Here is a 23,884-nt window from a genome sequence, read left to right on the forward strand (position 1 = left end):
TTATTTTTTTTGTTTGTCCTCACCACACTCTGGAGTGCTGGAGTGATCACAGAGGACCCTGCTGTCACAGCTATCATCATCTAAACCCAGAAAGTGCCTATAACTCAGACCTGGGAGACTAAAATAGCTCTGTTCATATCAGCATGCCTCACTCCTCCTCTGTTCCTGCTGCCTGCCTGGCAACTTCACAGTCTGTCTATATGAGATGATGTAATGTATTGTTCTGGATCGTACAAGAGCCGTTTTGTTAAACACAATATAATGTCACAATTAATCATGTCTCTGTTAGCTCAGAGTCAGCTCATTTACATGCTGAATTGTGTGTATGAGTGGCATTAAGCGATAGACAGGGGTGGGCTTTACACCGCTGTTATCTCAGAATAAATGTTAATAGGACATGGCCTCTGCTAGCTGCATTCAGGTGCAGTCACTGATTGCTGCACACACACACACACACACACACACACACACACACACACACACACACACAAACATGGTGGCCCTCTCTCTGCCTTCACTAATGTCAGAAGTCAGCTTCATACGTGTCGTCATGGCAACCCAAAGGAGCTGCTATGGTATCTGAGAGTCGACATTGCTTTAGCGTCTAATAGCAGGTAGCAGCTAAGGTGGAAATCATTCTGGTCACTCAGAAGCTGGCTGCAGTGGTCTGGTGTGTGGTTATTGGATATGTATTAGATGGACATCTCACATGAAAAGCAGTGAAAAATGATACAACCTCATCAGGTATACACTACGTACAGCATCTGATAAACAATGTAACCAAAAGTGCCAAGAAACTAAGTGTACAGTTGAACAGTTGAATTGGTATCATTCATCATTTCCTCCACTACATTTTGCATGCCATTTAAAGCAAATGAAGAAGAAGGAAGTACCTCTGAAGTTTGCACAATATAGCAGCATGCAAAGTAAAGTGCTTAAGGGAAGCAGTAAGAGGAAGTCCAGTGTAATGTGTGTGAAAGCTTTACTGGTAAATCTGCTGTGTTGGGGCCTCTGTTCCTGTAGTCTAATAACTACTGTAGGGGACAAACAAACAATACATAGTAGACTGTAACTCTATTCCTCAGTACATCTTCAACTTGACACCAGTCCCTTTCTTTGAGTATTGAGGATCGATTACCGAGCATGATTTTTTTTTCCACAGTTTTCATTGAAAAAGGATCTCTAGTAGGTCAATGTGTGCTAAACAACCTCTGTAAGTACAAAAGAATACAGAGCAGTGTTTATGCAAAGAGTAGGGCGATTTTTGTTCTGACATGTTGAGATTCTTTAGCCTTTCTGAAGTCTGGTTGTGAGAGGAGGACTTTGAGTTTGAAGTGCTGAAACTAACAGACTTGCTGATCAATACGGAAATATTTTGTGAGAGTTATACAAATAAACATTGAGTAGGCTAATTATTTATTATTGAAGTATTTCACTGATGGAAAGACGGTGTTTTCATAAAAGTGGTCTGTCTATGCAGTAGAAAGATGCAAATACATTTGAAATTGGTGCTACATGACCAGAGGAAACAGTGGAAATGGGCTGTGACATTTGCTTTTACTCAAGAGGTGTAAAACCTGCAACTACCAGAATGCACTGCACCACACTGGACTAATAAACATCTCCGCTGGTGGGTGACATGATGCGAATTTGACACAGGAAACAGCACGGCTGCCAGCTGGTAACAAACAATCTCAAATTACAGTTAAACAGTAAGCTAGAAATATTTTTCTGAAAACATCTGAGGCAAGAAATAGGCAATGCAGTAACAGAATCCTGGTTCATATTTGAGCTGTGCTGCCTAGTTTTAAAATTTCAGTTTTTTTCAAGTGCCCACTTACTGTTCACAAATTCTCATTTACAGCCAAACAGTGCACTAAAATATGTCTCTGAAGACGTTTTAGGTGACAAATAGGCAATACGGTAATAGAATCTTGGTTTATATTTGATCAGTGCTGTCCAATTTTATCGTTCATTTGGAGTTTGGTCTGCGTTTGAGAGAGAGAGAGGTGGGCATATGAAAATGCAGAACTACAATCAGTAGTCCCTGCAACAGCTTCAGAGCCAGTGAAAATCTGCATTTCACGTCATCCAGTGGATTTAAGCTGAGAGATGAGCAGGAAGAGATAAAGAGAACTTTAGCACATTTCATTTCCACATACTATACACATTGTTATGAAACAAAGCTGCTTGAAAATTAGTGAAGTATCCCTTTAAGTACAACTGTCAATCATTTGCTGATTACAGTTTCTTAAATTTGATGATTTGCTTGCTTTTCTGTATTTGAAATTGATGTAACCCAAAACACTTTTTCATGAGTCCGCGTCAAAAAGAGCATTTTTGGCACTTCAAATGATCCGTCTTTTTAAATTATTTAAAGCTCTAGTGTGTAGGATTTAGTAGCACCTAGTGGTGAGGTCGCAGATTGCAACCAACTGAAACTTCTCTCGGGAGCCAAGCCTGTAAGGACACTACAGTGGCCAACGCAAATCTAGAGGCAGTGTTTGGTTTGTCTGTTCTGTGCTACTGTAGAAACAATAAGGCAGAGGACCCTTATTAAAGGCGCATCTATTTTCAGTTTTGGGTGATTACTTACACTGATAAAAATATAGCTATGAATATTAAATTCAATTTCTGCAAATGTGTCCCCCTGAATCCTACACGCTGGACCTTTAAATTATGAATTGATACATCGAAAAGATGTGTCATGAAAGAATAATTAAAAACAACTACATCTATACAGCTCTAACCTTATCTCCTGACCAGCATTATTTAGACACGGCATCACAGTATACCTGCTTAGAGAGTAGTAACCTTTAGGCTAAAAATACCCGCAACAGCACAAGACTGTTTGGAGGAAACAATGAAGGCAGAGAAACAGTGAAAACACCTCTCACAAACTGCGTGTTTGTAGCATCTCACCTTGCTCATATGGAGATTCATGGAGATTCATGTTAATTCATGCACTGAGAATGGATGATATCGAACATCAAAGTCATTTTGACATCAAAGTCATTTAAAATCTATGAACGCATCAACCGTCGCTTGACACTGGTTGTGCTCATTTTTGAACCAGGAAATATCAACATGCACCTAAATCTCCATTACACTTGGATTTCACTTAAATGGCACAAACATACCTGGATATGTTTTAAATTAGGCAACTTCATTGACACATTTCAAGCAATTTGAGTTTTATGGACAAAACTGAGCAAGGGGGTCTGTTTTTCAAACAGACAAATGCTATAAACAACAAAATAAGGATCAAGTTTATGACACGCAGGGGCAGATATGGGCAAGTTTAAAATGTAGGAGAGTAGAGGAGAGAGACACATGCAGGTATCATAGGAGCATGTAGAAGGCCAAAAACAGCCCCTTCATGTCCACTGATGACATGACTTTTGGCCAATGGGTGAAGATTAAGCTGCTCAAAAAACCCAAGAAGCAAAAGGATTGAAGAGGCTGGAAACAGGGAGATGCACGATACCATACACACATTCCCTGACTCATATGTGACATGCAGCATTCATCCTTGTTTAAGGTTTACACAAAAGAGAGTTGCTGTACTCACTGGTTTCCCATTCCTGTGATGTGCAGTGGACAGAAGAAACACACACACACACACACACACACACATGTACACACGACCACAGTTAAATGTGACAAAATGACACGTGGTTACGGTGTCAGGGCATGAAATCGAGTCTGCAAGGGTGTTGAAACTTTTGGCAACACTTGCATACACACACAAAGAATCAAACATTCAAACAGACAAACTTATGGAGCTATATTAAAACCACGTGTCGATACGTTAAATTAAAACAAAAACAAATTGAGCTCTTGAACACATTCTTAGTCACATCCACTTGTTATCTCTTAACTGGATGGCTCATGTCTCGACAGAAGTGTCGATAACAAACTAACACACTTACATGTTGGCTCTCTTTTGTCTTTAAACACTTTAAAAGATTGATCTTGGCTCGAGTTTTCTACTATTTCTCATATCTCAGCAGACAATCTACCGCAGAGCTCAAAACTGTGAGAAATTCTGCTGCCAAGTTAAGAACAGAGACTTAACTCATGTCAACAGACTGCATTCCTGTGAAAGCAGCTTCACTTCACAGGAAGCCAAATAGTTTTTGTAATGATTTCATTTTACTAATTCTTTTCAAGGCTATGTTAGGTCAGGTGCATAGCTACACCTCTGATCTTTTAAAGCAGGGGTGTCAAATATACGGCCCGCAGGCCAGAACCAACTGGCCAAAGTGTTTGGATGACTTGCACACCTAACATTGATGAACATCTGAGGGATAAGAGGTGTATAGTTTCAGGAGCAAGTTAAACAATGAGTGGCTGATTTCATGTAAAAATGTTAAAATAACAATGTATACTTATTGTGGTCATATTTAAAAGTATTAAACATTGTGCAAAATATCAATGTCAATCAGCAGCTTCAGTACAAAAGAATCTGTATAAGGCTTCTATCTTGAAACAATATTGGAGGAACCCTGTTGATAAGACTGCCAAAACTTTATATTTGTAAATGATTTGTAAGGCAGGGGATAATTTATCCTGCTCCCCCAACAGCTTCCACTTCAGTTTGGTGTGGTGATGCCAGAATACACAGGAGTGGAAATGAATGGGAAAATGCACATGTAATGACAGTGAGTAGAGGACTAACTAAATACGGAAAAACTGAGACATATTGTTGAAACTGCACTTAATTTTCTTCAGATATCTCAGGCTGTTCATCGTCTGACGGTTAACTTCAGCATGTTCATCATCTGTTTTGTTTCTTAACACTAAATAAAATGTAAAAAATTTGAATTGATACCCCTGTTTTAAAGCTTTCAGAGCTGCAAGCAGGACCCTCGTAGTCAATCTGAAATCAGGCCTAAGGACAAAAGCCAAGCCGTGTTTTTCACATCCAGCTGTCCAGGTTTTGTGTCACATTTCATGCAGTATGATGTATTTTTGAAGGACAGTAATTCCTGTTTAAACCCCCAGCGTTTATTTATTTATTAATTTGACCTTAATGGCAGTATTGTCTCTTTGAAAATCTGGGGTGTCGGTACAGACACACAAATTGGCCACGGTGAAATGCATGCAGCTCAAAGAAGCAAAACAGTACAACTCCATTCACACAACAAATACAAAATGATTCACTGGGTCGAACGGGTGAACTGACAAAGATCCCAGGTCTCTGCCGTGGTGGGCGAGTGTTTTTTCCTGCTTGCCAAGAGCAAAATGTTTAAAAGCACAAACACACAGTGTGTGATTCTTATTTTATTAACTTGTTCACATCATTACCTAATCGAGAAACAGAAAACTATCCAACTAATCTTCGCCATCGTCCCCTCAACAGATGCAAAATCCATGCTGTCCATCTAAAAAAACCCTATTAATAAAACCCATGCATCCACTGGTTGACTGTCTAACACAGAGAGATTTACTAACAGAATACTGATTGGTCAGCTGGTGTCAATGACGCACAACAAATCTCCTCTCAAAGTGAGCTTATTAATTGATAAGCAGACTTCTCCTTACAGGATCCCAGAGACAGAGAGAGGAGGAGGCGCGAGAGTGAGTGAGAGAGAAACAGAAAGAGAAAATGAGAAATGGGTAAGAACTAAAAATACACATCAAGTCTTGTTTACTGAGTAAACCACAAGACATTTCTGCTATGAGAAATAATAATAATACCACCAAGGTTCTCCCAAGACATAGCCTGGAGTTATTTTTATTTAATCAGACCATACTACATAAACATGACTTTATTACATTTAAATTAGAGCAGTCTAGTTATACTGGTTTGAATGGGAGAAAACAAGTAAGCTGTCACTTCAGTCCCTCCATACTCCATGTCAGTATCTGATCCTTCAAACTGCAGCTTCAGTTACATTGAGGTCCTCTTCATGTCAGTGACAATATCTGCATCTGCATAACGAGTCTGACGGTTAACTTCAGCAGCCTCCCCTGTAGTAACGCTACAGTGACTTACAGCTTTAAATCTCCCTCAGAGTTGTAAAGCGTCCCTCTAAAACCAAAGGTCCCCATATACCACGGAGTGAACGTTAAACTCCGTTAATGTTAGCTAACCTTAGAGCTGTCAAACCCCCCTGACAAGAGACCACGCTCCGGCACCTCTCGAGCCTCTGACACAGAGACAGAGATAAAGTTTGTGTCATGTCAGTGTGGCAGCAGCGGCTCCTACCTGAAATTTAGCGGTCACTAATGTCCGGCAGCAGTGTCCAGTGTCCGTCTGTCTATCTCCACAACTCGGAGCGCTCTCACGCGGAATCTGTACTTGGCAGCCTCACCAGCAGCGCTCATCCTGACGTCACCTCGGGGCAGGACGGCCAGCGGACCAATCATCGCCCGAGCTGGGAAGCACAGGTAAACGGTTCTGCGACACTATTGGTCACCTCTCTGTCCACCCGTGACACCCGTGTGCTGTGTTCATGATAAAGCGCTTGGAGGTGAGCTGGTGTCCGTGTGCAGGCTCGGTAATGCATAAAATAAATGACCCCAGCTGAAAACTAATACACACTCATGCTAAGGCCAGACACAGAAACATTAGCAGCTCCAAAACTAGGCCTTACTGTAGCAAGTAGTAATGGCATGAGTAGTCATAGTGACAGTGATAATGGACTTGAGGTTGTAGGTATTATCTCTAATGCTGGAGCCCTTAATCACTTACAGGAGATCTGGATTTGATCCAGAGGTAAACACACAGAAAGAAACTACAGACCCAGTGTTCAATACTAATATTAGCCTTTAAGACTACTATTAGGGACTGTTCGTTATTTATGAAGGGGGAGGGGTGGTGCAAAAAAAGAGGGAGGCCTGTCAAATATTTTTTAAGCATTGGGGAGGAACTTGTGCTTTCTATAATATTTTTACGGTTGCATTTCGTTTTTATTTTACCGCTGCCTTCCAAACCCACCCGCCAAAATGATACTATTTGTCATAGCTAGAAACCATAAAAACAAATAATATTGTTGGGTTTTCAAATTCCTTGGACACATCATGTGTTACAAACCCTTCCATCAGAAAAAAAAAAACTGAACTTAGTTATACTTCATCAACATCACTGCATCTCATTTAAAATTTGGCCCAAAAATAAAGCTTTTGCTAACTAACCACTAACCGTCTTGAACTTTTAACTTTGAAGCATCAAAGGATATGTTTTAAAAACCAGTGACTCGTTTATGGTGGAGGGAGGGTCATGCATTTTCTGCCAGGCTTGAGGCCAACCCCCTTCTCTGATAGGTAAAAAACAGTCTCTTGGTAGGCTGCTGGTTGTAGAGGTGGTAGTTGCTGCAAACTTAATTTGATTTCAAGAAGGTTTTCTGTACTTACTGCCTAACCCTTCATCCAGCAGCAACAATTCTTTTAGGCTCATTCATTCGTGTACGTTTGGTGTTTTTATCATGTGTCATGCTTCACCTTCAGCCACAACATCTTGTCTTTATCACATGCTACACATCTGTATACCCAAGCTTAACTGAATCTTTGTTTTTGTCTTATCCACATCCTATACCTATCTGTGGACAAGTAGGTCCACTTTCATTAATTTATTTGTGACTTCTCTTCAAATTAAAATCTAGTATAAAGCCCACAAAAACTAAATTCTCCTTGTCCATTCACCCTGCCAAGTGCGAAGGGACTTTGGTATGCAAGCTTGTACGGTCTCAGCTTGTGGTGGTCTTGTGCGCCATCTAGTGGATTGCATGTCCCTAAACAGGCAAGGTCAATATGGCAAGTCTAAAAAGAACTGATAGTATGCAGACACATTGAGTTGGGTGCACATTTTAGGCTAAGTAGACGTGTTGGTCATTTTTATGGCAGTAAAATGTTGATATATTGGTGTTTTGTTATTGTAAAAGGGATTAAAGGACAATGTATGTAATGACCATTTGCTTTTTTATAATAAATCATATAATTTATAATAATCTTAATTCCCTTAAGATTGTTGTTAGTTTCATGGCAGACATTAACATGTCATGGCAGAAAGAGTGGCCCACAGGTGTGATTCAAAACTTTAACCACTGAAAGTTCCATCTCATATAGGCCTACCTAGACGAAAGGAAAATTCAAAATAAGATCTTTTATTGTCCAGACTATTTCTCCTATTCATAACTGAGCTCAATATAGCATTGTTATAGGATTTTGACCATTTTCCATTACTTCCTAAATTCAGCTCCTGAGAAATAACCCTCCTCTTCTCTCAGCCCGAATTTAAGATCTTAAAATGCTCCTTAACCTCTTTCACTGCAGTAATCTTTATCTGTCTGAAATAATCAGCTGTTGAGATAACACTAAGTTCCAAAAGAAGACTTCATTGGCTTATAAATAAGCCTGCACAACTTTAGAAATTTGTCTCAATGACCAAATTCACATCTCAGCTCTGTGTATTTTATCTGTTTTAAGAGTTGAGAAACCTCTAAGAAGCATATGAGCACATAAAAAAACAACTCCTGCTTATTTATTATATTGCTTCTTATTTCTCCCAATGTAGTGATTTAAGAGAAGATCTGAAGTTAGTAATCTCCAAATAAGAAGCTGATTTATTTCTGACGAGACAAAGAAATAACTATTGTGAGCAGCAAAGTTTTCCTCTAGGTAATGTAGGCTAGCAGTTCCAGGGTCTGGTGGTGTGTGTGCTGGCTAAATGAAAGGGAACCTGGTTTAAATTACTGATTACACATATCGGTGTTGTTAATACACCCAGGCAACTTGCTTTTCCTGCCTTGACAATTTACAACAACTTGGCATTGTACAATTCCAGGTAAGAACGCAGAAAAAAATATTTAACTTCACAATTTTACATTTGTAAATAAAGAATTTCTCTGGTAAATTTGTAAGGAAATGACCTTTTGTTGCAGCTTCTTGTGATAGAGCGTCACCCTGCTGTCTACCTGCCGCCGCTGGGGGCGCTGTGGTGCGCGCACATCAGTTTTTGGACCCTCACGCTCTCCTTCCTCGACACTGAGCTGCCAGTTGCCTAGTGACGAAAAACTGTCGACTGCTGCTGATTTCCTGCGTTTTCAAAATCTCATCGCTGGCACTGTGAGCTAGCCCGAAGTTTTCCCACACAGATTTCATGCGTTTATCTTGTCTTTACTGCTGGAAGATGGGACGAAATAAAACCGCTGATATATTCGTTGCTGTCGACTAACGTTTTCAGTGTTTCAGGTCGCGTTATGAAGCGTTTTGATGAAGGATGAATAATTATCTTTTCATCAGGGTCGTTGGGAAAGGGAGCTATGGGGAGGTGAACTTGGTGAAACACAAAACAGACCGAAAACAGGTGAGAAACAAAAAAGTATGTTTGGAGTTCAGTACAGCCCACAACTGTTAAAATAATTAACGTGTAGATTTAACAAGTGTAACGTTAATCGCTTGAAACGTCATAATAGCAGGTTTGAGGCTACACAGACCAGCTAGGCTTCAACCAGTTTAAAGTTAGCTAAAGTAGGCTAAACATGACGGGTTTGTTTATGCTCTTTAACGTTATATTTCAGATTTATGGAAGAACAATAATTTTAGCACATCTAATGAGGTGGAAGACATGACGAAACAAAGTCATATGTTAGTAAAGATGATGTATGTTGGTATTTATAGGGCAATAACTCTCAGTTTGACCGTTGTTTGCTGTCTGCTGTTGTCCCTAAAGAGTCCTTGAAGGGTTTGAGACAACAGGGACACTTTATTTTAACTTATTTAACCTTAAAAATGGTAGCTGGATAATTAATACTTCTGACCATCCTGGTGGCCTGTAAAGAAAGTTTTGTAGTTTGAGCATAAGACAGAAAACATGAATTATACCAGGTGCAGGGCTCCTATGTCAGTGTTTCATAACTTGAGAAGCACTTATTAATATGTAGATCACTATCATTGACAGGGTTTGTGATCACTCATTAACTTTTATAAATGAATATGTTAATGTAAAACTAACTAAAACTGAACTTAATTTATTGCAATCTTCTTGGAAATTCTTCAGCTTCTCCACCATATGGTGACTTTTCCCAAGTGTATCGTTTCTAAATGTGTTCACAAATATAGTTTGACAGACATGTACTTTTCTTAATTCAGGGAGTTTGACTGTGAATTTTTCCTTTTTTTACCAGTATGTTATTAAGAAACTGAATTTAATCACCTCCTCCAAGCGGGAGCGGCGTGCTGCAGAGCAGGAGGCACAGCTTCTCTCCCAGCTGCGACATCCTAACATTGTGACATACAGGGAGTCGTGGGAAGGAGATGACTGCCAGCTGTACATTGTGATGGGCTTCTGTGAAGGCGGTGACCTTTATCATCGACTCAAACAGCAAAAGAGCGAGCTCCTACCTGAGAGGCAGGTGGTGGAGTGGTTTGTCCAGATAGCAATGGCACTCCAGGTACAGATTGAAAGTAAAGACCATGCAATATCAGTTTATTTTCTTTGAGAAGTATGCAACACATGAAGTCACCGTTGTGATTTTGCTTTGCAGTACCTGCATGAGAGGAACATTCTTCACCGGGACCTTAAAACACAGAACATCTTCCTGACTAAGACTAACATCATCAAAGTTGGGGACCTTGGCATCGCACGAGTATTGGAGAATCAGAATGATATGGCCAGCACACTCATAGGGACCCCTTACTACATGAGCCCAGAGCTCTTCTCAAATAAACCCTATAACCACAAGGTAATTTGGTCATCTGCTCTCACTCTGTTTAGTTATTTTGGACCTGTTACCGAACTGTCTTACAAATTGATGTTTTTTTTTCTAGTCAGATGTATGGGCCCTGGGTTGCTGTGTGTATGAAATGTCCACACTGAAGCATGCCTTCAATGCCAAGGATATGAACTCATTGGTTTATCGCATTGTAGAAGGAAAGGTGGGTTTCATCTTTTTACATTTATTTTGATATTCTGCTCTGGTCAGTCCTGTTTTTGCAAACATGTGTAATTTAGTGTTTGTCATTTCCTGAGAGTGTCAGAAGAGGTCAGGGTCATGAAGTTGGGAATAGTCTTGTCATCATCCCCAGTAACCACAGATAGAAAGCTCTTATGAGGGGATATTGATTGGTAACACTAGCCACCTTGATCAACAGTTTAATAATTGGTGCTCTTGTAGTTAATACAGTACATTATTTTTCTGAATCCTAATAATAAAAAAAATAGAATTTAAGGCAGAATAGTTTCACAATAACATGACATTTTCCTGTTTTTCTCACCAGCTGCCTCAGATGCCCAGTAGGTATGATCCCCAGCTGGGAGAACTGATCAAGAGCATGCTGTGTAAGAGACCTGAGGACAGGCCTGATGTTAAACTTATCCTCCGGCAGCCCTACATCAAAAGACAAATTGCTATGTTCCTTGAGGCCACTAAAGAGTAGGTGGCTCTGACAGCAGACTGCTGCTTGCTGTGATTACTAATGTCTGTAAAGCTTTATATTGGATGCACATTTCATTTCTTGCTGTGTATACTTGAATTGGAATTATTTTCTACTGTCAGATCTTCAGTTCTGTCACTGTTTTTTTTTCTTCCACAGTGTACTGCCAGCATTACATAGATTGATAAATCTCTTCTTACATGTTTATGTTTAATTGTGTTTTTACCAGAAAAACTGCCAAGTCAAGAAAGAAAGCTGTGGGTGGCAGTGGTGACTGTAGGGCCAACAGTGTGATGTCATCTCAGCCAAAACCTGAGAGAAGTCCCCAGCCTGAACCTATAGCCAGAGTGAAACGGGTGAGTGAGTGGAGAATATAAAATCTGATTCAACACAAATAACTTAACGATAATATTATTTTAGAATATTCCAATAGTAAGTCATGATGTCAGTCACTTAGTATTGATGTACTCTGTTGTCACTAATCAAAATGTATCCTGTGACTTTCTATTGCTTATATTATTTCTTATGATAGATGAATAGTAACATGCAGGTATTTTCTGTTACATTCAACAAAGTTTCAGTATAAGCAGGAAGTTTTTGATTTGACTAGTTGCTTGACATCATGTCTTTTGCTGCATTTTATTTTGTCAACTTAGTTGTTATAGTTGTTGAAATGAAATGCTCTCTTAATCTCTTAATCTTTTTAATGGACAGTATCACTTAGCCACTGAGATATGGCTGTAATGGAAATGCAATGGCTAAACCTGAACAACAGTTATGATTAATCCTAACAGTGGGCTAACAGCAATATGGACAACTGGTATCAGTATTTGTGAATTTAAAGGAATACTTTATCATTTTGTATCAAGGTTTTTCAAATCGCCATGACTAATCTGAAATAAGTTCCATGATTCTATATTTATTCTCAGAAGGTGTGTGTAAATTTATTGTGGTTGTGAAAGTAGTAAGATGTTAAAACGGTCCAGTGGATTGCTCCAATTACTTTTTAGTTGAAGCTGTTAACCCAAAGTTCTTTATTTCTGATGTCCGGAGGGGAATTGTCAGTGTTGTTTATTATGGTTTTTGTTTCTCTTCATTCCCAGAAAGACGAGAAATCACAACAACACAAAGTTCGGAACGGCATCGCAGATTGCACTCCAATCCAAACACCTCTGCCACCCAAACCCTCCTCACCTGATGCTCTCAAAGCCAGCTTGGCATCCCTGGCAACCATCAGCAACATTAATATTGATGTCCAACTGCAGGAGGAAGAGGACCTGATGAAAAGACAGGTGCAGCGGCCCCAGTCAGTTGTGTCACACCACAGTGCAGTCAATGAACCTGTGACTCACACTGTGCACAAAGACAGCAAGGGAAGAGTGAAACCAAATCCGTCTCCCCCTCCTTCCCCTGTTAAGCCCCCCCTGAAGTGTGTATCAGGTGTTGGCAGTCGGGGAACCGACGAGAGGAGGGCATCCAGTGGATTGTTAGACGTTCATCCACAGGGCGCACCACACCCTGGGGATACATTTTCTGTATGTGGGGGGAAGCGGATGTCAGATGTGGATGATAAAGAGGATACCATCGAGTTACTTAAAGAGGCTGATATGCAGAACCCAAAGACAGAGGCTGCTTCTAATGTCCCTGAGAGGAGATCTGCACACAAATCCAATGCAGAAAATATCGGAGGGCTTGTGGACGTGAATATGGACAATAAAAATTATACTGTGAACCTTCTTAAGGTAGCTCGGACACAACACCACACCTCTGACATCCAAGTAAGTGCTCTATAGTGGTATCACTGTGGTGTTCTTATATGATGTTCTTTTGTTTTTACGTATTAATTTATGTCTTTGTAGGAAAGCCTAGAATCTACTGAAAAGCTGTTAGAGCCACACTCTCCAACAGTGGTGAGCATTGAAATTCTTGTACTCATTCTGTGAACTCTAGCCAGAATAAAGCCCATTATTTGTCTTGTATTTTGCCACAGTGGAAAGAGTATACTTGTGTCTGTTTAGGAGCCAGTTCAGGAGGAATGTCCCTCACCAGCCAGTAAGCCGGGTCTGACAAATCCATGCCAAACACCCCTGTACTTCTCATCAGAACCATCTATATCACAGCAGCACAAAGGGAGAGACATAAGACGGACACATGGGGATCAGGACAAGGTAAAGCGATATAAGGAGCTAATGTAAGGAAATTTAGGAACTTTAAGTGCAAGGATTGTTGGGTTTTGAATCCAAATATAAAAATCTTAAAGTAATTTAATAATGGGATTCAGTTTTTCCTAAAGGCTAGTGCCTCGCAGGACAACATGGAAAACATTGGAGAAAGGTTTTTGCCCTCATACGTGCTGTTTTTGTCAAACTGACCATGTTGCATTCGTGGACATGGACACTCAATTAATTAATGCTGAGTTCAAGCCAAGATAGGATTTTTTGAAATGTCCTCTTTAACAAGTACATTTTGACAAATATCACACTTAAAATAACACAATAATCAACAGTCAGCAGGGTTGATTAAATTCAATTTTTTTTTGTCCTCTGTTAGTCCAAGGTGGCTGCTCCAAGACCTTTACCTCCACCTCCTGTTGAGAGCATAGCTGTGGAGGGGAGGAAGAGAAGCAGGAGGAGCACAGAGAGCAAGAAAGCCAGTGTAGCCGCAACCTCTGCACCAGTTAGTTCCTGTAAGGACGGATTCCTACCACTGCCACAGGTGAGAGTGCTCATCCACTCGCAAATGAGTGTATACAGCCACATTACTGAAAGGGCATGCATATTTGTGCCTGAGACACATTTTATGTGTAGATAAAAGAATAAGCTGCATCAACATTTCTGCAATTTTGATTTGAGGCCATAGTTTGTAGAATATTATACTGAAAATTAAATATGATACAAAACAAAATCGAAAATAAGCAGATGCTGTTTATTAATCACAGAAAATGCGGGTCAATTTTATTTTCAGGATCGTCCTCTGTCTGCCAGAGAGAGAAGAAGACTGAGGCAGTCCCAGGAGAGTGTCAGCCTGCCAGGTACTTACTGTCTTTCCTAATGAAAACCAGAATTTATAGTTTGAACTATATAAAAAACAGTATAACTGAAGTTCCAGTAGGCTTGAATAGAGCAATACAAAATAACAAAGCAGTAATCCTAGAATATGCACATGTTTATATATACTATACACCTTTTACAGGAAACAAACATGTATGGGCACATTTTGGGTCAAATATTCTGTACATTTTTAGAAATCTATTCAAACAACAGCAACAAAAAAAGGAATTCTTGATAGTTTACTTTTTTCTTGATTACTTTTCTGCTCTTTCCACAGTTGTTTATGTTGTAAGAAGGGCGTCTTATGATGTCACTTCCACCAAGGATGAGCACTACAGCACTCCAGATACCAGATCTGTTTCAGACTTTATCACTAACACCAACAGTAAGGTACTGACACCCCATCACTGTGACATTCAGTTGTACTCAACACGGTCGTTAAAAGGGAATGGCACTTTTTTAATGCCTGCTGGTATGGAGGGGAAAAAGGCTGGTTGTGCCTTGGGAGGTTAATCTGATCATCTTAGAGTGAATTTAAAGTAGAAATCTGTTTCAAAACATCTGTCGCAACAGTTTGATGTGTTTTGTTACAGCAGGATAAGTTACCAGAGCGAAGGTCAGATGAAGACGAGTGCAGCTCATCCACAAGTTCCACAGAACGTTTAGACGGAGACTGCAGGGAAAGGTGAGAGCATTCACAGGAGAAAATAACTCAACTCTAATCTAGTTACCCTACTGCTTTGCTATTCATAATATCAGCTCTGGAAAGTCTGTGTTAACACATTTGCTGTGTCACATTGCTTGAGTGCAGGAAGACAGAATCCAGCGACATGCAGGATTTAGTCCACATGATGACCCAAACTTTGAGAATGGATATTGGAGACGGTGTGAGTGAGGTGGACAAGGGCAGATTTGGCTCTACTGCATTGCCAGAATTCAAACTGAACAGAAAGTACAGAGACACCCTGGTGCTTCATGGGAAGGCTCGGGAGGAAGCAGAAAACTTGTCACTTGGTGAAATACCACTAGGTCAGATACTTAAATTGAACTCTCTTGTCATCAGTCTGCAATTCTCCACCATTGTTATGTTTAACCAGCTTCTCTCTGCAGTAGGCTCCACGTCTGGTCTGGCCAAGATAAGGAGAGCCATAGAACACCTGAGAACAGATGTGGTGAAGGGACTGGGGGTCAAGTTGCTGGACAAAGTCCTGGAAATCATGGAGGTGGAGGATGACACCAAGCGAGAAGTATGATTTTAAAGACGTTAAACACACCACACCAGATTTTATATACTTTATCTATACCCAGGATTTAACTGAAAATGTTGAGTAACATCGAGTGTTTAGGAGTAGCAACTAGGTAGGTAAGTAGGTAGGAGCTTTGATCATTTGTGCACAATGCTTTGCTAATAATCAGGGATGTTATGGTTACATTGGGCATAAGTTACACACAGAAGCGACTCTGATTTCCTGATGCATTCGTTAAGTTAGGTTGGACTTCTGACATCCAAAAATAAACAGCTACAAGTTAAATAAGTTAGACTGACTTCTTAGCTCAAAGTGATACCAGAACTTTAAGATCAAATTGTAAATTCCATCACACATTAGAATAGATCTGTTTGCCATATTAGTGTGTGATTACTTTGTCTGTGAAATTCAAAACCCAGGTTGTGTATAACTCAAGCAGTTACTTCAGCTGTCCTTTGATTCCAAAATGATCACAGTTGATATCCCTTTTTCTCACTGCAGCTGTGCCTTCGTGACCAGATGGGGGATGAGAAGTACCAAGCGTATGCTGTGATGGTGAGGCAGCTGAAATTCTTTGAGGACATTGCCATCAAGGTTTAGAGAAATTTCTGTATGTAAGGGAGTGGACACATATGCATTTCCATGACACCACCCGTGAGAAGAGGCAAGCATCTTGACATATCTTAAACAGGAAACTTTGTCACTGGGAGAAATGTTTCAGCTTTGAAGTAGAAACTTGTATGAACTGACAACCAATCAATATTGTTCACGAAAACCATTTTTTCTTGTAAAAACACCATTGCGCTTGTGTGGCACTGCCACTTTCTTCCTTCTGCTTGCATGTAAATCATCATTGATGCCTGCAGGTCCTGTCATGGAATTGTCACACTGAAGCTGCTCTTGTGCGAGCAGTCTTTTGTAAATGACTGTGCAGTTTTTTAACCTAATTTTTCAAACACAGAATTTGTAATGGTTCCTGTAATTTTCATATCTATGCAAAGATTTTAGGTCATAGTTATATGTTATAGCACTCATCTTTCCACTTTCTGTTGTGGATGGTTATTATTTATAATGCAACCTAGAATATAAGTAATTGTTACGCTGTAGCTTTGAAGACACTAGTCTGCTGCTGTATTTTATTTTCTTAAACACAAAATAATGTAATGTAGATGCACTGTAGATATTAACATTTGAATCTTTTTTAATAAATACTAAATGTTTTTTGTTCACCCTCAATTTCCTTAATGTTGGGAACCTCAATAAAACAAACCTGACATTGGCAGCAATGAAAAGGAAAATAGAAAGGTACTAATTAAGAAATGCATTTTTGTACACATCGACATACTAAGTCCTGCAGATCAACCCCAATTCTAAACACAAATGAAACAGCCCATTTATAAAACAGAGTATCTGATGTTTATTATGTGGACACAAGTATTTCATTGACTGACAAACACTGTAAGTATGTTTTCTTTTCAAATGCGAACCGTGAGACGAAATTCAAAATAGTTTCTGATATAAAGGATGTATTCACAGTCAGGCAGGGAGCATTCTGATTTATTTGTGTTTCTTCTTCTTGAGAGTTTCCTGAGGTTTTTGGGTGGGCTCCCCGCTGGTCTCTGGTATAACTGGCTGCCAGGACAGAGGATTCTTTCTGTACATGGGCCATGGAGGCAGGGTCAACTAAAGACAAGGACAGAAGGAGAAGTAATCATATAATGTTGGTTGGTATTCAACCACAAGAACATGAGCCACCAATGTGCAAGAATTTTGTCTAATCACCCTTGCACACTGACAGACACCTCAGTTAATTATCTCGAGTGCACAACATATCTAAAGCTGTTCCTTTCCCACAAACAAAACAGCAAAACAAACAAACAAAACTTACCACACAAGACACAGCAAAACCAGCCAGGACGATGTACACCGTCCATCCGAACTGCTCAATGATCAGACCATACACGAATCCAATCACCTTCAAGGACAAAAATGATATCAATGAACCTGACAGTGTCATTATAGTGGGATGTTTTGATTGGCTAATTTGCATGTGTCAAGGTGAGATTACCGCTGAGATGAGAATTATTCCTTGGAAAATCTGTTCAGCCAGTTTCTGGCCTTTATAATCCTGAAACACAAGGGACAGGGAAACAACAATTAGACAACATTAACAACACGAAATCAGTGTACAGACTGAGGTTAGGAGGGTACTGGGTCCGTCTGTGCAAAATAAGTACATGAGCTGGTGTGGCCTAATAATGATAGCTTTGTTTAATGTTGCACTAACCTTAGGATCAAGTTACATCACGCTGGAGTGATGAAAATTAACTGACTGACGATGCTATCGTTACAATAACAAGCTAACGGTGCTTAACCGAAGATGTAAGTTAGACAAGGCAAAATATTAGCCAACACCTAACAACAGGTACATTTCCTGTTTGATATGTGACTCTATTAAAAGCTACATTGGTTCAGAAACATTAGGTGGCGGGTTAACTTGCAGCTTTTAAGGACATTATAATGTGAGCTAGCAGCTGTTAACAATGTAACGTCAATGTAACCATCGCACAAGCTAGCTACAACCGTTTGCTTGATAAAATAGCATGAGTGAGTAGCTAGCATAACTCTGCGGCTCCACACTAAATAAGCTTATCATCTCTTACCATGTGTGAGGGAATGGACTTGAATATAGACAGCATCTTTCCGCTTAAAAATGAACAAGCATACGGACAGAATTTGGTGTAAACGGTGCAAACCGAAACAGTTTGTCTTCCGGTTTTTAAAAAGATACGTCGTGTAGTGAAGGACCCGTCCGGCTGCTTATGAGTGTGTCAGCTGCGCAGCTTCACAGATCTATAAACACTGGGGAGTAGGTGAAGTGCGCCATTTTGTTGACTCGTTCAGGTTGGTGTTAGCGGAAAGCTTTGCCTGCCTGAATAACTGCCTGTCAATATGTGCAGCGACTTTTAGCTATTATAGTTTAAACCCACATTTTTTCCTATTATCACAGTAATTTAATCATATATAGCTAAAGAAGTTAAACAAACATTTTTTATTTAGTGGAAACAGCATGCTACTGCAACTTTACAAACAGGCAAACGCATGGGCAGCTATTACGTGCAATCACAATGGCGGATAAACTTGTTGATGTTGAGTTGGCAGTTTGGCTTCAGCGTGAATTACTTCAGCAGTGCTATCTGGTTTTATTTTAATAACTAATTGCACCTTCACTGCATATATTTTAAATTTTAGCATATGAGCACAGTTCAAAGCCATTAGTTTGCTGACGGTCCCGTTGTGTTTCAGTGCGGTCGCCACGCATCGGTCCAGCAGCAGCCAGAGTTCACCTCAGTCCACATTAGCCAGCCAGCTAATTCATCTCTGGCTGCACTCAGATCAGCTGTGAGACTTTTACTTGTTTTTATATGTTTTTTTAATCAGACGTGTTATTGGAGTGGATGAGGCCGTTGTCATCATGACACTGAGGAAAGGTGAGTCAGTGTGGAGGAAGCATGCCTGTCATCATGACTAGATAATGCAGTGTGAATGGAGAAGTTCCTTACCGCAATACTGAGGCAGTTTCTTCATTGACTCTTTTGGCCTGTTGCACCAAACCTATCATTGATATCAGCTTGTCATTGTGTCTTTCAGTAAACGTGATCATCCTTGTGCTACTGGCTGTAGCCTTCCTCATCATAGTACAACGAAATCTTCTCAACCTCAGTGATATTTTACACAAAGAAAACCCAGGTATGTTGACCTTGGTGCTGGGGGAGAATATTGTGTACCTACACATGGGGTTCACATCTTCCTCAGAAGAACAAGTGTAGTGTTGTCAACATCTTTTAAACCATGGAAGTAATTTGTGAAATCCTAAATATGTGTGTATCCAGATGCAGGTATGATTCTTCCCTTTGAATCTGAGCTGGCTCCGGACCTCAAACAAGAGACCGTGAGGAAAGGAGAGGAGATCCCTGTCCTCATCACCGCTGCTGAGGAGAGACTGGGAGCTGTGATCGCTGCCATGAACAGTGTCTACCAGAACAGTAAAGCCAATGTCGTCTTCACCATAGTGACTCTGAATGACACAGTGGAACACCTCAAGTAAGACAATGGAGCATTTCTGCATTGTTACACCAAGCATACCATTATATCCCTTTGGCCATTTAATGCATAGGACTTTGTGAAATGTCAGTCATTTGATTTCAGTCACCATTGTTGGACTCTAACACAACCTTTTCTCCTCGTTTTACCAACAGTGCATGGCTAAGTAAGTCACGGCTAAAAAATATCAAGTATAAGATCGTCATTTTCAAGCCTGAGCTCCTGAACAGGAAGATATCTAAAGATCCTCAGACGCTGGAGGCTACCAAACCGGTGAGACTGCAGAATGTTTTATCACTGTCCCAGAATAAATATTCATGCTACTCTTTACAAATGTTCATCTCATGCAAACTTTGTTTAAATTTTTATTTTCCAGTTGACTTTTGCCAGGTTTTATCTACCTGTATACATACCTGAGGCAGAGAAAGCTATCTATTTGGATGATGATATCATTGTACAAGGTAAGATAAAGGAAGAGAACTACCTGGGCCGCAAAATTAAAGAGACTGTTTTACAGCTATTTGTCATTCAGATAGTTCATTTTTAACGCACCTAATGCATAGTTTTAAACTATACATGTTGATGCCTGTTGTGTTGGATCTCAGGGGACATTCAGGAGCTCTATGACGCCAACATCAAATCGGGACATGCAGCTGCTTTTTCTGATGACTGTGATTCAGCATCCGCTAAGGGCATCATTCGAGGGGCTGGAAATCAGGTGGGCCATTTCTTGCATGAGTTTTTTAGTAAAGGAGTAAGTAAGAGTGTCATAATGTTGAATGTTTCCATGTGAATATGGTGACTTTTAATTAAATAATGAATCTTCTCCAACAGAATAACTACATAGGTTTCTTGGACTTCAAGAAGGACGCTATCAAGAAACTGGGAATGAGGGCCAACACATGCTCCTTCAACCCCGGCGTCATCATCGCCAACCTGACTGAGTGGCGGAACCAGAACATCACCCAGCAGCTGGAGCACTGGATGGAACTCAACACAAAGTACGTTACTCAAAAGATGGATGAATATGAAGCAGTCTGTCTTGCTAAATATACAAAAACTGAAGGCAAAAATCTGGATTTTATTTCTCTGTTTTACATTAATTAAACAAAAAATGTAATCTAGTGGACTCTTTCTGTTCTTAAACTTTATTTGTTGGTTTCTTCAGGGAGGATCTGTACAGTAAGACACTGGCGGAGAGTATCACCACCCCCCCACTCCTCATTGTTTTTTACAAACGTCACTCCGCGATCGACCCAATGTGGCACGTCAGGCACCTTGGTAAGTTCTGCTTAGTTACTAGAAGACATAAAGAGTTTATTTTCAATAAGCCATAGGCTGCAGATCAAATTGATTTTATGCACGGACAACCCTGTGCAAGGTTTTGTTACACTCCCACACATCACAGTATCCACAATACTGGACATATGAGTATTAATATCTATAAACAGACATATGCATGTGTTTGTAGAATCTTTAGGCATAGGGAAAAGATTTTGGTATTGGAAGTGATCTGGTTTTCGTTTGTAGTCCGAGTAGCATCAACTAATCAATCATGTCTGAGCAAGCTTTAGCTTTTATTAGCGTATTTTTATATATTTTTATTATATTTAAGATTAAATGCATTGATATGCAGATGCCTTTCAGTGGTAGATGTCATCTCTCAACTCTTATTCCATTCTTGTGTCTTAAGTTGCTTATTGAACTGTAAACATTTACTGTCGCACAGAAGAGACAGTCTTGACCCAGATATCTGCTGGCTACTCCAAAACCTCTGAAATATTGGCTGTTGTCCCCAGAGGCTAACTCGTCATCAGGCCAATAGCCAAAGGGTTCTGAGATCGTATGTGTATATACCCAGGACTTGTACTGCATGAGTGTTTGAGAAGCTTTTATAGTTTGCAAAGAAAAGGTTCAACATTTTGACAGATATGACAGCATGTAAATGTATGTAAATGGTAAACTTTTTCTTTAACAGACTTTAACAGACTTTGGGGGTTTTCTAGGTATTTTTCTGTTGTGACAGCATCTAGTCAGTTGAATTTCACTAGCAATCTTAACTTGACCTGTACAAATGCCGCATTTTTTGCGCCCTAAAATCCATTGCTGTCTATGTGGATGCATGGAAGGTGCCCTCAAAAGCGAGAGCAAAACTGTTGCAGTGCGAAAGAGTTCCCAAGTGCCTGTTTTTAGGGCAGGACAGCTGCAATCTGAGATAAAAAGTTAAAAATGTAAAATGCAGCAATGAGCACTGCATGTCATGTGACAAGAAACAACCAATCACAGCCAGCAGATAACTTCCATTTCTTTAGTAAATATAAGTCAGTGGTTAATATAAGGAAGAAGTTGATATTTTAGCACAGAACTAACCAAAGCTTTACACTTATCCCACAGACAATGTTTTAATAAACCCCTAAAAAACATCTGGAAGAAGAGAAGCTTCAAGCCTTAGATTTTGGGGAAGTAGGCTATGATATGGTGATGGTTGAGGTTGCTCAGCAACATCAGGCGCAACCTGCCTCTGTGCCCTTTAAAGTTGGCACAGAGCGCCCAACTTCACATTTTCCAGGTGGTTAAAGATGTGGCATGTGTCCCAGCTCTTAGGTAGCTCTGTTCTTTGCGAAGGATGCCAAAGTTTTCAGGTTAATTTTTGTTTTGATGATTTTAATGTTTTGAACAAAAAAAACACAAGGGACAGAGTGACTTAAATAAATTATCATATGATGGCAAACCTTGTTTTACAGGCACTACAGGCGCTGGAAACCGTTACTCCCCCCAGTTTGTGAAAGCTGCCAAACTCCTCCATTGGAACGGACACTACAAGCCTTGGGGGAGAACGTCCTCCTATCCTGACGTGTGGGACAAGTGGTTCATTCCAGACCCCACAGGGAAATTCCATCCTGTGCGAAAACACACGGCGGATAACTAGACTGAAAAATTGTTTTCTGCAACTTTTTCGAGCAGCCAAGCCAGCCCTGTCCCAGCAGGACCACGCCTCGCCATATCTCAGGAACTAGTAAGGCCTTTTCACTTGCCAGACAGTACATGAGTCTTGTCATCACTCCAGACATGTAGACCTGTGTACTCTCACATTCCCTCAAACACACAGAATTGACTTTTTTCTTTTATCCAGTGTGTTACTGTTGCTTAGAGCACAAATATTTTACATTCTTTAAGTTTACAAACTCAGTGCCCTTGAGATTGCTTTGACGCGCTTCTCAAAAATGTTCGGCTAAACTGTTAAAGCAGATTGTTACACTTGAGAAGCGAAGACTGTTCTCTTCCTTAGCAGTTTTTCATCCTGAATATGATTACAGATGTGTTGCATCTGAAGGGTATGACATTAATACACGTGTGTGCATCACTCCCAGTCAGCAGCAATGAGATACCATGTGACAACGTGCCAAAACAACCATGTACAACTGCAGCCATTGTCAAAATAATGAAGTAGGTTTGTTTACATGCAGCTCAATACTAATTTACTTTACTTACATTCTAGAGGAGCTCAGTTACCTCAGCTATAATGGTATAGCACCATCAGTCCAGCAGTTTGTTTCAAACATATTTCCCTCAGTTATCCCTTTAGTCTGATTAGTAATTATGTTAGCCGTGCAGATGCCTCGTGCCATTACCTCAATTCAGTGATTCCTGTGGAAAAGTAGTTTTATACCTTATTGCACATACACTCATCAGGTCCTTTTAACAGTGGTCTGTGCTCAGTGCAGTATTTCATCATAAAAATGCCGTAACTCCCTCTATCACTCCATTTTCACAAATGAATTGGTTAATGGTGCGCCACCATTTTGGTTTGTCTCACCTGTCAGTTACAACTATGCCATAAATGAACACTAACTCAGTACTGTACTGCCTCTCATGCTGAACAGTGTGGTTTTAATGATTTTATATGCAGACCACTAAGCAAATTGCACCTCTGCAGAAACTGAAGAACATAATGTTTGCACAGTATTGTCATGATCCGTATCCCTTCGGTCAGGATTTTTATAAGCATCAAAGCATTCGCCTTGCTGGTGTAAATATTGGTCATCCTTTGTATATTACATGAAATAAAACATACATTTTTATCATTTAAATTTTGTAATT

At 40.0% G+C, this 23,884-nt stretch overlaps 4 protein-coding genes across 8 annotated transcripts in view; 2 read left to right on the forward strand and 2 right to left on the reverse strand.

Annotated features, from left to right (window-relative positions):
• Positions 1–6,324, reverse strand: part of camk1b (calcium/calmodulin-dependent protein kinase Ib) — a 46,842-nt gene extending 40,518 nt beyond the window's left edge. The window contains exons 1-2 of one of the 2 annotated variants that reach the window (XM_033627114.2): positions 6,215–6,312; positions 3,572–3,584 (exon numbers count right to left, since the gene is read on the reverse strand). In XM_033627114.2, the coding sequence (XP_033483005.1) occupies positions 3,572–3,582 (11 nt within the window). In that variant the 5' untranslated portion in view covers positions 3,583–3,584; positions 6,215–6,312. Of the gene's footprint in view, positions 1–3,571; positions 3,585–6,214 lie in introns of both variants that reach the window. The other variant, XM_033627115.2, reaches the window with a different exon arrangement.
• A 2,698-nt stretch (positions 6,325–9,022) lies between these two features.
• On the forward strand, positions 9,023–16,899 carry nek4 (NIMA-related kinase 4). Of its 4 annotated transcripts, none has more exons than XM_078166319.1 (16): positions 9,023–9,313; positions 10,134–10,400; positions 10,494–10,691; positions 10,777–10,884; positions 11,227–11,381; positions 11,612–11,738; positions 12,486–13,160; positions 13,242–13,292; positions 13,401–13,550; positions 13,933–14,097; positions 14,347–14,413; positions 14,710–14,822; positions 15,029–15,117; positions 15,244–15,461; positions 15,543–15,679; positions 16,181–16,899. In XM_078166319.1, the coding sequence occupies exons 1-16, from the start codon at positions 9,227–9,229 to the stop codon at positions 16,277–16,279; spliced, it is 2,706 nt and encodes a 901-aa protein (XP_078022445.1). In that variant the 5' UTR covers positions 9,023–9,226; the 3' UTR covers positions 16,280–16,899. The 4 variants fall into 4 exon arrangements, with proteins under 4 accessions (XP_078022445.1, XP_033481456.2, XP_033481454.2 ...); XM_033625565.2 differs by having other exon boundaries at positions 13,404–13,550; positions 15,026–15,117; XM_033625563.2 differs by having other exon boundaries at positions 9,024–9,313; positions 15,026–15,117.
• Positions 16,900–17,072: 173 nt separating this feature from the next.
• spcs1 (signal peptidase complex subunit 1) lies at positions 17,073–18,500 on the reverse strand. Its single transcript, XM_033625566.2, has 4 exons — positions 18,343–18,500; positions 17,748–17,807; positions 17,568–17,654; positions 17,073–17,362 (listed from the first exon to the last, which is right to left on the reverse strand). Exons 1-4 carry the CDS (start codon positions 18,376–18,378, stop codon positions 17,237–17,239), a joined length of 309 nt encoding a protein of 102 aa, XP_033481457.1. The 5' UTR covers positions 18,379–18,500; the 3' UTR covers positions 17,073–17,236.
• Positions 18,501–18,785: 285 nt separating this feature from the next.
• On the forward strand, positions 18,786–23,874 carry glt8d1 (glycosyltransferase 8 domain containing 1). Its single transcript, XM_033627275.2, has 9 exons — positions 18,786–19,170; positions 19,331–19,429; positions 19,573–19,783; positions 19,939–20,056; positions 20,160–20,244; positions 20,389–20,501; positions 20,618–20,784; positions 20,952–21,064; positions 22,528–23,874. Exons 1-9 carry the CDS (start codon positions 19,155–19,157, stop codon positions 22,710–22,712), a joined length of 1,107 nt encoding a protein of 368 aa, XP_033483166.1. The 5' UTR covers positions 18,786–19,154; the 3' UTR covers positions 22,713–23,874.
• The last annotated feature ends 10 nt before the right edge of the window (positions 23,875–23,884 follow it).

The sequence above is a fragment of the Epinephelus lanceolatus genome, chromosome 1 (assembly GCF_041903045.1).
Source record: "Epinephelus lanceolatus isolate andai-2023 chromosome 1, ASM4190304v1, whole genome shotgun sequence".
NCBI classification, from domain to species: Eukaryota; Metazoa; Chordata; class Actinopteri; order Perciformes; family Serranidae; genus Epinephelus; species Epinephelus lanceolatus.

Coding starts and splice junctions, on each gene's coding strand:
- spcs1 (XM_033625566.2), bottom strand. CDS start 18,378: ATGCTGTCTATATTCAAGTCCATTCCCTCACACATG. Junction 17,808..18,342: donor AGTCCATTCCCTCACACATG/GTAAGAGATGAT, acceptor CTTGTGTTTCAG/GATTATAAAGGCCAGAAACT. Junction 17,363..17,567: donor GTTTTGCTGTGTCTTGTGTG/GTAAGTTTTGTT, acceptor CCTTGTCTTTAG/TTGACCCTGCCTCCATGGCC.
- glt8d1 (XM_033627275.2), top strand. Junction 20,057..20,159: donor CGCTGGAGGCTACCAAACCG/GTGAGACTGCAG, acceptor TTTATTTTCCAG/TTGACTTTTGCCAGGTTTTA. Junction 21,065..22,527: donor GTGGCACGTCAGGCACCTTG/GTAAGTTCTGCT, acceptor CTTGTTTTACAG/GCACTACAGGCGCTGGAAAC.
- nek4 (XM_033625563.2), top strand. CDS start 9,227: ATGAATAATTATCTTTTCATCAGGGTCGTTGGGAAAGGGAGCTATGGG. Junction 9,314..10,133: donor ACAAAACAGACCGAAAACAG/GTGAGAAACAAA, acceptor TTTTTTTACCAG/TATGTTATTAAGAAACTGAA. Junction 10,885..11,226: donor ATCGCATTGTAGAAGGAAAG/GTGGGTTTCATC, acceptor TTTTCTCACCAG/CTGCCTCAGATGCCCAGTAG.